The sequence below is a fragment of the Mandrillus leucophaeus genome, unplaced genomic scaffold, assembly GCF_000951045.1.
Source record: "Mandrillus leucophaeus isolate KB7577 unplaced genomic scaffold, Mleu.le_1.0 Scaffold74, whole genome shotgun sequence".
Classification (NCBI taxonomy): Eukaryota; Metazoa; Chordata; class Mammalia; order Primates; family Cercopithecidae; genus Mandrillus; species Mandrillus leucophaeus.
The window spans coordinates 584,781-598,728 of NW_012108030.1; the positions used below are offsets into that span (position 1 = coordinate 584,781).

Here is a 13,948-nt window from a genome sequence, read left to right on the forward strand (position 1 = left end):
ATTACGTCTCTTCCCAGCCACAGTGTGTGACAATGCAGAGTATTGACAACTAGGGAAGTTCACTTGAGCCTTTGGTGGCCAGAGTTTTGATTAGGTTCCAGTCACATACAGCCCACATGGCTGACTTTTAGTCTTTTGCCTCTCCCAGAAGTCGGGCTAATACCTAGAGTATCTAGTTTTTCCAAAGTGTGGAACTGATATGGCATGGGCCAAAGCCCCTGTCATAAATCATATTGTTAAACTGTCCAGCAGCTAAAGCCAGTGGGCAAACAAAGACACTCCTATAGGCCAGGACATTCCAGGGGCCTAGAGCTCATTTCCTAATAGCTAAGAACAAATGTTAGATCTCTCTTTGGATGAGGTTAGATCTAGATCCTCACTACACAGAAGATTACCATAAAAATTAATGATACAGGGGTTAATTTAGGAATACAGAGGAAATAGAGCATATGGCAGGATAGTCAGAATTGCAGCAAGAGTATGATGTGCACAAAGCATATCTAGATTTTGAATTAGGAAGATGGTGACATGAATTAAGAATGAAGGCATGGGCCAGGTGCAGTGGCTCATGCCTGTAATCCCAGCACTTTGGGAGGCCGAGGTGAGCGGATCACCTGAGGTCAGGAGTTCAAGACCAGCCTCACCAATATGGAGAAACCCCATCGCTACTAAAGATACAGAATTAGCCGGGCATGATGGCACATGCCTGTAAGCTACTCAGGAAGGCTGAGGCAGGAGAACTGCTTGAACCCGGGAAGCAGAGGTTGCGGGGCGCAGAGATTGCGCCATTACACTCCAGCCTGGGCAACAAGAGCGCAACTCTGTCTCAAAAAAAAAAGAATGAAGACATGAAATAGGAATTGTGCAAGGCCATGGGCTTGACTATCAAAAGATTGGCCTCAAGTTGGCCAAATACAGGTCAGTGATAGAAGCTGCTTGTTGGAGAAATCGTGGAGCAGAAACATGGTAATATTCATGGTAATGTAAGCTTTATTTATCAAGATGACTTTTGATTTTATATATGAGTAATTGAGGTAGCATGGTTGAGGATTGGTTACTTTTAATTTTTGTCTTTTCACAAAATATCTTGCTAGTCTGACCTTTCACCTGGATGTCAGCAGCGTAGCAATAATAAGAAACAGCTAAATATCTTAAGAAAAACTGAAGGTGAAGCTGGCACAACCTTTGTCTAGAAGGAGGAAGTTTATCCTTTAGTACAACTTAACTAATGCTGAGACATAAATGTAGCATTACTGAAGTAGATGCTATTGGTAGCAGATGAAGAAACAGTGTATCAGGGACATTGAAATGGGAAAAATTTGATACGACTTTTTTTTTTGAGGTAGGGTCTCACTTTGTTGCTCAGGCTGGAGTGCAGTGGCACGATTTCAGCTCACTGCAGCCTGGACCTCTGGCCTCAAGCGATCCTCCTGCCTCAACATCCCAAGTCGCTGGAACTACAGGCACATGTCACCATATCTGGCTAATTTTTGTATTCTTTGTAAAGATGATATTTCACCATGTTGCCCAGGCTGGTCTGGAACTCCAGAGCTAAAGTGATCTGCCCACCTTGACCTCCTAAAAGTGCTGGGATTACAGGCGTGAGCCACCGTACCTGGCCTTGATATGACTTTTCTACTGCATACAAAATGTGATAGGAGAAAGTGACAGTTTTCATATCCCATGCAGCAGCACATTTTCTTCTCAAGGCAACTACATGGTACACTGGCCAGTTGCAAAATTCCCTATCATTGTTTTCCTGTTTCATAATTAATGGAACATATGATAACACAACACAGCTAAACCAGAGGGTGGAATGTTGACTATAGGAGTTGTTCATTAAATGTGATGAATGTTTTTGGAAAGTTAGACGGTAGTCTACAGATTGAAGAGGGGCAAATTTAATAACAGTTACCACACAAGAGTCTTACCTCAGTTCACTGAATTTCAACAGATGGAGATTTCTAATTCTTATCCTTGCCAGGCAACAAGTATGTGAATATATTTATTCTATATATCTCAGTAAGCATATTTCCCTGATCTTTGTACTCACAATTTGGTTCCTCTAAGAGGGCTTAAATAATCCCAAAACCAAATGTTGGAATGTCTAAAACCTTGGCTCTGTACCTTCCTCTTTCATTCTACATGTCTTCTCAACATGGTATCCTGGCCCAGTGCTTTGGCTCACACCTATAGTCCCAGCACTTTGGGAAGCAGAGGCAGGCAGATCACTTGAGCCCAAGAGTTCAAGACCAGCTTGGGCAACATGGCAAGACCCCGTCTCTACAAACAATACAAAAATCACTCAGGCGTGGTGGCATGTGCCTATAGCCCCAGCTACTCAGGAGACTGAGGTGGGAGAATTGCTTGAGCCTGGAAGGTGGAGGTTGCAGTGATGCAAGATTGTGCCACTGCACGCCAGCCTGGGTAACAGTGAGACCCTGTCTCAAAAGAAAAAAAAAAGAAAAAAAAGTCATTCCGTCCTTTTTTCTTAAATAATATGTATGTGCTGATTATTTCCATGCTGCCTTCTCCATTTATACCTCCAACCAGATTCTTGATGTCTGTGTTATGTATTTGATAACCATTTCAAAGTGTATGTTTCACAGTGTATACTTTACATGTTCTGGACTGCAGTAATATTTGCCATCTCATGAGATGCTTTCATCTACCCAGTGTCTCAAGCCATATATTTAGTAATCTTTGAGTCCTCACTTTCCTCACTCTCCCCATTGAATTCATCATTTAACCTTGTATTTTCTTTGTACAAATATATCCTGCTTCCCCCAACTCTCATCATCTACACTGCTCCACCAAACCACACTTAACATCTCCAACTCCCTTCTTTTTTTGTTCCCTCTGTTTTTCCTAACTAGAATTCAGCATCAGTGAAAAGAAGGCATATTTTGTATATCCCAAATGCCAGCAGAGTGCCTTATCCATAGGAGTCATTCAACAAATACTAGTGGAGTGAATAAATACAACCCTCAGAATTTTGGATCAGTTGCCTTTTCCACCTTTGTGGTCTGGTGTCTCCCAAAATTTTGTGGAATGGTGTTCCTCCAAGCCCTGTTGTTTGCTTGTAATAATGACTTGCTTGTATTTTACTGTGTCCACATGTTTTGCAAGGTCCTGTTTAGAAAGCAGTCAAATCTATACAGATTGTCAACTGCCTCACCTTATTTGCACACAGACTGCTTTTACTTTTTGGTTTGTTTATATTATTATGTTTTTACCAAAGTGTATACATGAAGTTGCTTTTATACTATTATCATCGTATTGTCATTAAATAGCCATATTTAAAAACACCTGGCTGGGTGTGGTGGCTCACATCTATAATCCCAGCACTTTGAGAGGCCGAGGTAGGGGGATCACCTGAGGTCAGGAGTTCAAGACCAGCCTGGCCAACATATTGAAACCCTGTCTCTACTAAAAATACAAAAATTAGCTGGGCGTGATGGCACATGCCTGTAAACCCAGCTGCTTCGGAGGCTGAGTCAGGAGAATTGCTTGAACCCAGGAGGCAGAGGTTGCAGTGAGCCGAGATCACACCACTGCACTCCAGCCTGGGTAACAGAGTGAGACTCTGTCTCAAATAATAATAATAATAAACAAGGATTTTTTTTTTTAAGAAAACAGTTTTACCCCCAACAAGGTTATGAAAGGATTCATTGTTCTCTTCTTTCCTAGAAAACAACAAAGTTGATGATCATCTGCAGGATCACTTGGAAAATCAAAGGATGCTGAAGAGTGTGGAACAATACCATGAACGTAATGCATTTGGAAATACTGCCTCTCAAACCAAAAGCCATTGTCTTTTCAGGGAAAATCATGATACATTTGAGTTATATATAAAAGCTTTGAAATCAAATTTAAGTTTAGTCAACCAGAGCAAAAGCTGTGAAATTAAGAACTCTACTAAATTTAATGGAGATGGAAAATCATTTCTTCATGGTAAGTATGAAGAACTTTATTCTGCAGCTAAATTCTCTGTAAGCACAAAATCCAGTAGCACTAAATCCCAAGTCAGTAAGCATCAGAGAACTCATGAAATAGAAAAAACCCACATATGCAGTGAATGTGGGAAAGCATTTGTCAAGAAGTCACAGCTCACTGATCATGAGAGAGTTCATACAGGAGAAAAACCTTATGGATGTACTTTTTGTGCAAAAGTGTTCTCCAGAAAGTCCAGGCTAAATGAACATCAAAGAATTCATAAAAGAGAGAAATCTTTTATATGCAGTGAATGTGGAAAAGTCTTCACCATGAAGAGCCGTCTGATTGAACATCAGCGAACTCATACTGGAGAGAAACCCTACATATGCAATGAATGTGGAAAAGGCTTCCCAGGCAAGCGTAATCTCATTGTACATCAGCGAAATCATACTGGAGAGAAATCCTATGTATGTAGTGAATGTGGAAAAGGCTTCACTGGGAAGAGCATGCTTATCATACATCAGCGAACTCATACAGGAGAGAAGCCCTACATCTGTAGTGAATGTGGGAAAGGCTTCACCACAAAGCACTATGTCATCATACATCAACGAAATCATACAGGAGAGAAACCATATATATGCAATGAATGTGGGAAAGGCTTCACCATGAAGAGCCGTATGATCGAACATCAACGAACTCATACAGGAGAGAAACCCTATGTATGCAATGAATGTGGAAAAGGCTTTCCCAGGAAGAGTAATCTCATCGTACATCAGAGAAATCATACAGTAGAGAAGTCATATCTATGTAGTGAATGTGGAAAAGGTTTTACTGTGAAAAGCATGCTCATCATACATCAGCGAACTCATACTGGAGAGAAGCCCTACATATGCAGTGAATGTGGGAAAGGCTTCCCCTTGAAGAGTCGGCTGATTGTACATCAGCGAACTCATACTGGAGAGAAACCTTACAGGTGCAGTGAATGTGGGAAAGGTTTCATTGTGAATAGTGGACTGATGTTACATCAGCGAACTCATACTGGAGAGAAACCATACATATGCAATGAATGTGGAAAAGGTTTTGCCTTTAAGAGCAATCTTGTTGTACACCAGCGAACTCATACTGGAGAGAAACCCTTTATGTGCAGTGAATGTGGAAAAGGCTTTACCATGAAACGCTATCTTATTGTACATCAGCAAATTCATACAGAAGAGAAATCTTGTATATGCAGTGAATGTGGAAGAGGCTTTGCCATGGAAACTGAGCTTGCTTTACATAAGCAAGTTCATACTGGAGAAAAACCTTATGGATGCAATGAATGTGGTAAAGGCTTCACTGTGAAGAGCCGTCTAATTGTTCATCAACGAACTCACACAGGAGAGAAACCCTTTGTATGCAGTGAATGTAGAAAAGCCTTCTCCTCAAAGAGAAATCTCATTGTACATCAGCGAACTCATAATGGAAATAAACCCTAACAATGCAATGGACGTGGTCATGCCTTTGGGAATAAAATATGTCTTGTACACCATCATTGATTTCACAGTATAGTTTTTATGTGTATTGAGTATGAAAAATCATATTTCAAAATCCAGTGTTATCCACTAGGATAAATGCTATCAATGTCAGAAAGGCTTCAACATGAATTCAGGCTCTGAAATCTTTGATGTACCAATGTATAGAAAATAACTCATCTGAGAGAGATTCTGTGGATTGGGGGTAACCTTTCATTTGTCAACCTTCATTAAAACTATGACAACATCCATATGTTAAATGTGTAAGGTACATAGTCCTTTTGCAGAGAATTTGAACTGATTACATACAAACAAACTCATGCAGAGAGAAAACCATGTTAGTAATGTGAACTGAGCCGGGCGTGGTGGCTCATGCATGTAATCCCAGCACTTTGGGAGGCCAAGGCGGGTGGATCATGAGGTCAGGAGATCAAGACTATCCTGTTGAACACAGTGAAACCCTGTCTCTACTAAAAATACAAAAAAATTAGCTGGGCGCGGTGGTGGGTGCCTGTAGTCCCCGCTATTCGGGAGGCTGAGGCAGGAGAATGGCATGAACCCAGGGGGCGGAGCTTGCAGTGAGCGGAGATTGTGCCACTGCACTCCAGCCTGGGTGACAGAGCGAGACTCCATCTCAAAAAAAAATAAAAAATAAAAAAAGTAATGTGAACTGATTAAACAGCAGGGTGCTCCTAGCATACATGCATATAGGCAGTGTAGAGCAGCCTGTTGCTAGATTTTCACACTTGGAAGATTATGCAGTTTGCAGGAGTGAATTTTAACGAATGCAGAGAATGCACTAGTGCCTTCAGTGATTAATTACCTCATATTGTATGTCACAATAAACATGTAGGAAATAAACTTGATACATCCAATGCAGAAAAGTCTTGAAAATTTTCTAAGTAACTATGTCTTGAAAAGTATTTACTGAGATAAATCTTATAAAGGGGGAGGCTAGGAAAGCCTTCTATGGGAAGAAAGACCCTGTCTCATCAGTGATCATAATAGATCATCAGTGAACTTACACATACTAGCAGCATTATCATGGGGAAAGCCTTTGCCCAGAAATAAAACCTTAACAGTTGGCAGATATATTTCACACTGGAGAAAAAGTTTCAAATGGCAGTGAATACAGTAGGATTTCAGTGATAAATTCTGCCTCATCATCATTACTTCATACAGAAATAAAACTGAAATGAAGAGTAACTTTAAAAAGGATCAGGAAATTCATGAAGTAAAAAAGTCTCATGAAAATGATACATATTTGAGGACTTTCACAAATCTAAACTCATGATACACTTGATGTCTATTCTGGGACAGCATACCTTGCATATTATCAATGATTCCATAATTGTAAAGTGGGCTGTTCTTATCATTGATTAAATTTTAATGCCATATGTAACAGGTGCTTTCTGTGCCAACCTGATGTAATTATTTATTAGATCTTACATATAGCCCCCAAATTTATTTTTTCAATTTATTGATAAATGTAATTCAGTATATTTGGATGTGTTTATCCAAGTTAGTAGGTACCATTATGTAGTTTACAAAAATGCCTTAAATATTATTTTTCTAAAATTTGTTTTGAAATAATTTTAGATTCACAAGAGATTACAAAATATACGTGTTTCCTGAGTATCCTTTGCTTAGCATCATCAATATTATCTTATATAACCATAATAATCAAAACCAATAAAATGACATTAGTGCCATGCTGTTAAACTACAGCCTTTATTTGGACTTCACTACTTTGTGCGTGCAGTAATTGCTGTTTTATTTATTTTTATGTACAGTTCTAAGAAATTCTGTAAGATGTATAGATTTATGTAAATCCCACCACAATCAGGATGTGGAACTGTTGTGCCAACAGAAAGAAACATCCTCTTGCTACCTCTTTTTTTTTTTTCTTTTTTGAGACAGAGTTCTGCTCTTGTTGCCCAGGCTGGAGTGCAATAGCATGATCTTGGCTTGCTGCAACCTCTGCATCCCAGGTTCAAGCGATTCTCCTGCCTCAGCCTCCCGAGTAGCTGGGATTATAGGCGCTCACCACCACACCCGACTAATTTTTGTATTTTTAGTAGAGACGGGGTTTCACTATGTTGGCCAGGCTGGTCTTGAACTCTTGACCCCAGGTGATCCATCTGCCTCAGCCTCCCAAAGTGCTGGGATTACAGGCATGAGCCACTGCTCACGGCCTCCTCTTGCTACCTCTTTATACTCACACTGTCCTCCCAATATGACCCATAGTAACCACTGATCCCATCACTCTAATTTTGTCATTTCAAGAATGCTATTAAAATGGAATTGTAAGGTATGCAACCTTTGAGATAGGGCTTCGTTCACTCAGCAGATTACCCTTAAGATCTATCCAAATTGTTTAGTGTCTAAATAGTTTTAATTTTTGTTACTGAGTTAGTATTCTTTTAGACGGATGCACCAGGGTTTGTGTATCCATTAACTGTTGATGGACATTTGGGTTGTTTCCAGTGTTTTGCTGTTATAAGTAAAGATGCTGTGACTATCTGTGTACCCGATATTGTATGAGCATAAGTTTTTATATATTTGGGATAGACACTGGGGGCATGACTGCTGGTGAATATGGTAAGTTTGTGTTTACCTTTATGAGAAATGGCCAAACTCTTTCCCAGAGTGGCTGTACTAATTTACATCCCACCACCAATGTGTGAGCATTCCGTTTGTTCCATGCTCTTTCTAGCTCTTGGCATTGCCAGTGTGCTTTAGCTTTCCTGTTAGGTATGTGGTGGTATATGATCATGGGCTCAACTTACACATCCCTAACAGAAAATGACGTTCAGCATCTCTGCATCCACCGAGAACCATATCAAGTAAAATTGTAACTTTTGCTTCCAACCAGCAAACACAATTTTTAAACTTAAAAGAATATTACATTTTATAACATATTTACCCTTTTTGTTGTTTTTTCTGCATTCCTGATGTTATGTTTCCTTTAGTTATTTCCTTTTTATGCAAACTTCCTTAATCATTTCGAGCAGGCCTGGTGGCAAAAAATTATTAGTTTTTCCTAGAAACGGTTCCTGTTTTCTCTATCCAGAGTTACTTCCCTTGATCTAATGAGATTTAATCCAGTTTATAAATGGTGAGTTCTCTTTATAAAAGTAATAGATATTTGCCACATAGTATTGTGGCAGAATTTAATCCCTGACTCCATATTGAGTAATTCACTCCTTTGAAAATATTTTTTGAGCTTCTACACCATGGCAGGCATGTTTTAGACAATGGAGACACATCAGTGAACAAAACAGGCAAAGTGCTGGCTTTGATATGACATACAGTCTGGTGAAGAAGACTGAGTAAGATAAATACAAAACCAAATTCAGATAAGTGCTAGGAAGAAATATAAAGCCTAGCAAGTTCATAGATTGTAATAAGAGTTATTTTAGTAAGAGTTTTCAGGGAAGGCTTTTCTGTGCAGATGTAATTTGAACCAAAGCCTAAGTGTACTGTGGGGAGACAGCCATCATATTTGTAAGTCCATAACACTATAGAATTTTCTAAGTGTTTTCTTTGGGGTGCCTGCCTCGGCATTCTCTGAGAAGCTTGTAAAAGAAGGCAAATTCTTGAGTCACTCCCCGATTTCTGGGGATGGGGTTCAGACTCTACATTTATAAAAAGAGCCTTCTTAAATTTGAACATCTCTGCCCTAAATTGTGGATTCGTGCTCCCATCACCACTCCCACACTGTATAACAGGATGGATTCAGGGCAGATTGTCTACAGCAATGAGTCAGGCAAAAGTGCTCCACCAACCAGGCCCTTGAATCACCTTCCTTGTCCCGTGAGTCAGCACAACCTGCCACAGCAAAGTCGTATCAGCCCACTCCTGGAAATGATCAGTGAGTGAAGGGGTGGCCAGCCCCTCCACAACCTGTGGGTGTTTCTCGTCAGGTGGGATGAGAGACTGAGAAAAATAAGACACAGAGACAAAGTATAGAGAAAGAAAAGCGGGCCCAGGGGACCGGTGCTCAGCATACAGAGGACCCACGTCGGCACTGGTCTCTGAGTTCCCTCAGTATTTATTGATCACTATCTATCATCTCAGAAAGGGGGATGTGGCAGGACAACAGGGTAATGGTGAGGAGAGGGTCAGCAGGAAAACGTGAACAAAGGACTCTGTGTCATAAATAAGTTTAAGGAAAGGTGCTATGCCTTGATGTGCACCTAGGCCAGATTTATGTTTGACTTTACACAAACATCTCGGCGCAGTAAAGAGCAGTATTGCCGCCAGCATGTCTCACCTCCAGCCATAAGACGGTTTTCTCCTATCTCAGTAAGTAGAACATACGATCAGGCTTTACACCGAGACATTCCATTCCCAGGGACGAGCAGGAAACAGATGCCTTCCTCTGATTTCAACTGCAAAGAGGACTTCCTCTTTCACTCATCCTCCTCAGCACAGACCCCTTATGGGTGTCGGGATGGGGGATGGTCAGGTCTTTCCCTTCCCACGAGGCCATATCTCAGGCTATCACATGGGGAGTAACCTTGGACAATACCTGGCTTTCCTAGGCAGAGGTCCCTGCGGCCTTCCGCTGTGCACTGTGTCCCTGGGTACTCGAGATTAGAGAATGGCAATGACTTTTACAAGCATACTGCCTGCAAACACATTTTTAACAAAGCACATCCTGTACAGCCCTAAATCCATTAAACCTTGAGTCAACACAGCACCTTTCTGCAAGCACAGAGTTGGGGCTAGGGTTACAGATTAACGGCATTTCAAGGCAGAAGAATTTTTCTTAATACAAATCAAAATGGAATTTCTTACGTCTTCCTCTTTCTACATAGACACAGTAACAGTCTGATCTCTCTTTCCCCCACACTAGAGAATAAGCATTGCATGTTCGTATAATTTCTTGAGTGTTATAACATATTCCATCCAGGATTAAATTTCAGTCCCGTTCATCTGGAATGTTAATCTCTGGTAGGTAAGTTTAGCACCTGGTCCACAGGACTGTGATCAGCCCATGATGGGATCCTCACTTGTGGGGAAAAGAAAGATCAGACTGTTACTGTGTCTATGTAGAAAGAAGTAGACATAAGAGACTCCATTTTGTTCTGTACTAAGAAAAATTCTTCTGCCTTGAGATGCTGTTAATCTGTAAACCTAGCCCCAACCCTGTGCTCACAGAAAGGTACTATATTGACTGAAGGTTTAATGGATGTAGGGCTGTGCAGGTTGTGCTTTGTTAAAAATGTGTTTGCAGGCAGTATGCTTGGTAAAACTCATCGCCATTCTCCAGTCTCAAGTACCCAGGGACACAATGCACTGTGGAAGGCTGCAGGGACCTCTGCCCAAGAAAGCCTGGGTATTGTCCAAGGTTTCTCCCCACTGAGACAGCCTGAGATATGGTCTTGTGGGAAGGGAAAGACTTGACCATCCCTCAGCCTGACACCCATAAAGGGTCTGTGCTGAGGAGGATTAGTGAAAGAGGAAGGCCTCTTTGCAGTTGAGATAAGAGGAAGGCATCTGTTTCCTGCTCCTCCCTGGGAAGGGAATGTCTCGGTGTAAAACCCGATCGTACATTCTATTTACTGAGATAGGAGAAACCTGCCTTATGGCTGGAGGTGAGACATGCTGGCAGCAATACTGCTCTTTACTGCACGGAGATGTTTATGTAAAGTCAAACATAAATCTGGCCTACATACATACTGAGGCACAGCACCTTTCCTTAAACTTATTTATGACGCAGAGTCCTTTGCTCACATGTTTTCCTGTTGACCCTCTTCCCACCATTACCCTATAGTCCTGCCACATCCTCCTCACCGAGATAGTAGAGATAATGATCAATAAATACTGAGGGAACTCAGAGAACAGTGTCCGTGTGGGTCCTCCAGTGCGGGTCCTCCGTATGCTGAGCGCCGGTTCCCTGGGCCCACTTTTCTTCCTCTATACTTTGTCTCTGTGTCTTATTTCTTTTCTCAGTCTCCACCTTGCAAGAAATAACCACAGGTGTGGAGGGGCAGGCCCCCTTCACTCTAGAAATTACAAAACATAAGTACAATGAAGAAATTTTAAGTCACCATAATTGTATGGAAGAGTCAAATATTGTTAGTATATTCTCCAGAATTTTTCAAATGCATGAGTATACTTTCTGAAAGAAAACAGCCTATTTTGCATTTATCATGCCATGAACTTATACATCATCATACCTAATTTTTTTCTAAGATCAACATCTGTTTTATAATATAGATATTCATGATTATGATACGAAGATATTAAAATTAAGAAGTACAAATTGGGAATATTTTCCAAGCAAAAACATGGCATTCTCTACCTATAAACACAAACAATATTAATTCAAACTAATTGTCTTGTTTAACCAATCACAATTTTCCAAAAGATGTTTATGATTTCTTCCAATTACAAGACCATAAAATATATACTATCCTGCAGATCATTTTTTGTCCTGTGACGAATACAGTTATCCTTCCTTTTTTTATAAAACAATTGTGGTATATTCTTTTAAACTGATATATACTCTTACAGTTGAGCAGATGTTCCATAATTTACCAAAGTATTCATCTCTCATTGTAATTCCCTTTTTTTTGTAAATTACAAAGTTGTGGTTAATACTAAGACAGCTTTTCACCAAATAACTTTTAGAATTGCTGTCAAAGAAAACGAAAAAATTAAATTGGTTCTAGGTTGCCTTCCAACAAGGCAATATTTACTTAAATCTTCTACAGTTACAACGCCAACATCTGCAAAAATAGAACTAACATTTCTTAAGTGCTACTTTTAAAACAATCTGGAAACATGGCAAAGAAGGATGATCACATTCTAATAATTTCATATTCTGAAGTGCCCCACTGTCATCTTCCTTTACTTCTGGAAGGAAACATGTAGATACTAACACAGTTGCACCTTCACCTCTTCTTCCCCTTCCCCACTGGCAGTAGTTTTATAGCAAGCCCCATGTGGGTATTAGCACTTAATGGAGCATCACTCCTATTCTCGGCTTCGTCCATCTAGTCAGCGTCTAATCTAACCTACAAAAGCCTTACCCAGTCCACAACCCCCGTCCTATCCCCAAATCTAACACTTTCAGTTACCACTGGTTTTGGCAATTCTGTGACCGCTTCCTGGCCAGCACCGTGGTTTCTTCAAACCTTGTTTATTTTTCCAATTGTCCTGGATCTAAGCATTTTCTCTGCCGTATGGCTGCTGCCTTCCTCTAAGATGGCCGTGCCCATGGTGCTCCAGCTAAGGCTCCACTCTCAGCTATAACGGGCACAGAGGGTGCCGCCATCTTTTTCTCCCCAGCCGGCTGAATAGAATGCCACTGCGCCGTGCTGGCCTTGGCTGGGCACCCGACTCTTGAGTGTCCCTCGCAACGAATTGAGAAAGGCACTGGGGTGGCCAAGAGTGATTTCCACAGCCATTATGGCCGCTTCTGTCAGAAACGCTGCCACGGGCGCAGCCCTGTGACCTCATAGAGCGGCGCCCGCAGTCTGAACTCGCGATGCCAGGCAGGCTCCATGGTTCTCGCCTCACTTCATCGTCGTCACCGCTCAGCGTCCGGGAGGCCGCGCAGGAGCGTGTGTGAATAGGAAGCGATTTCGGACGTGGATGCGGCGTTTTGTCGCTGCTAGTGGTGTCTGGAGAGGTTCGGGCTCGGGTGAGTCGTGTTCTGGACATGGACTCGGGGCTGTAGGTCTGTGTACCCGATGGTGCCTGGAGCATCCAGGTTGGGGCTGTATTTGAACGCAGTCGCTGAGGAAGCGGGGCGTTAATGACTGGGCCTTTGGCTGTAGGGGTGAAGAGTCTGAGGAAATCAGCTTCGAGTCCGACGCTGTCTGGGTTTGAGGTCCTTGTGAGTCACTTGGTTTGTGGGGCTCAGTGATTGGGAACTGGAGTGAGAAGTTTGTACCTGTGAACGCGGGGGCCTGGTTCAGGGTCACAATTTAATGTGGAGCTCAGCCTTAGAGATGTCTGGGTTGGGGAGATGTCCTCTCGGTTTCCTAGATGTTTGGGGTTTCATATTGGATTTAATATGGGGCTGAGTCACGGAGAAGCCTGGTAGGGACTGTCAGTGTGTGAGGAGGTCCAGAGCCCTTTGATAATCGGTTGAAACCTTGAATGCGGGGACAGACTTGAAGGCTTCATTTTCCCCTGCTCAAATCGACTTCCCTCCATCCAGTTCAAGTCCGTCCCCGCAGTCCTTACCAAAAACTTTTTTGTCTTCCCACATTGCCACTCTTCTCATATGGAGACAGATCTGTGACGTAAAATTCATGACGTCACTTCGTAAGCTGTTTAAGTTTTGTAGAGACAGCAGTGATAATGTTATATTCCTGATTGTCACTGCTGCTGTGCACTTACCTTAAATAAAGGACCCTGATATTTCTACTTCCTTTATTTGGTGCCTCGGAGCCTTTTACACCCTGGGGCAATAAAACAAGGTTCTAAATGTGTGAAAGCTCTGCCTTTTTTTTTTTTTAATTTTTTTTTTTTTTTTGAGA

General features: G+C 41.6%; 2 protein-coding genes across 3 annotated transcripts in view; both read left to right on the forward strand.

Annotated features, from left to right (window-relative positions):
• Positions 1-5,733, forward strand: part of ZNF432 (zinc finger protein 432) — a 67,977-nt gene extending 62,244 nt beyond the window's left edge. Inside the window, exon 6 of one of the 2 annotated variants that reach the window (XM_011965861.1) lies at positions 3,691-5,702. In XM_011965861.1, the coding sequence (XP_011821251.1) occupies positions 3,691-5,411 (1,721 nt within the window). In that variant the 3' untranslated portion in view covers positions 5,412-5,702. Of the gene's footprint in view, positions 1-3,690 lie in introns of both variants that reach the window. The other variant, XM_011965862.1, reaches the window with a different exon arrangement.
• A 7,162-nt stretch (positions 5,734-12,895) lies between these two features.
• Positions 12,896-13,948, forward strand: part of ZNF614 (zinc finger protein 614) — a 14,541-nt gene continuing 13,488 nt past the window's right edge. Inside the window, exon 1 of the mRNA XM_011965865.1 lies at positions 12,896-13,104. The gene's annotated coding sequence lies outside the window, so the exon portion shown is untranslated. The remainder of the gene's footprint in view (positions 13,105-13,948) is intronic.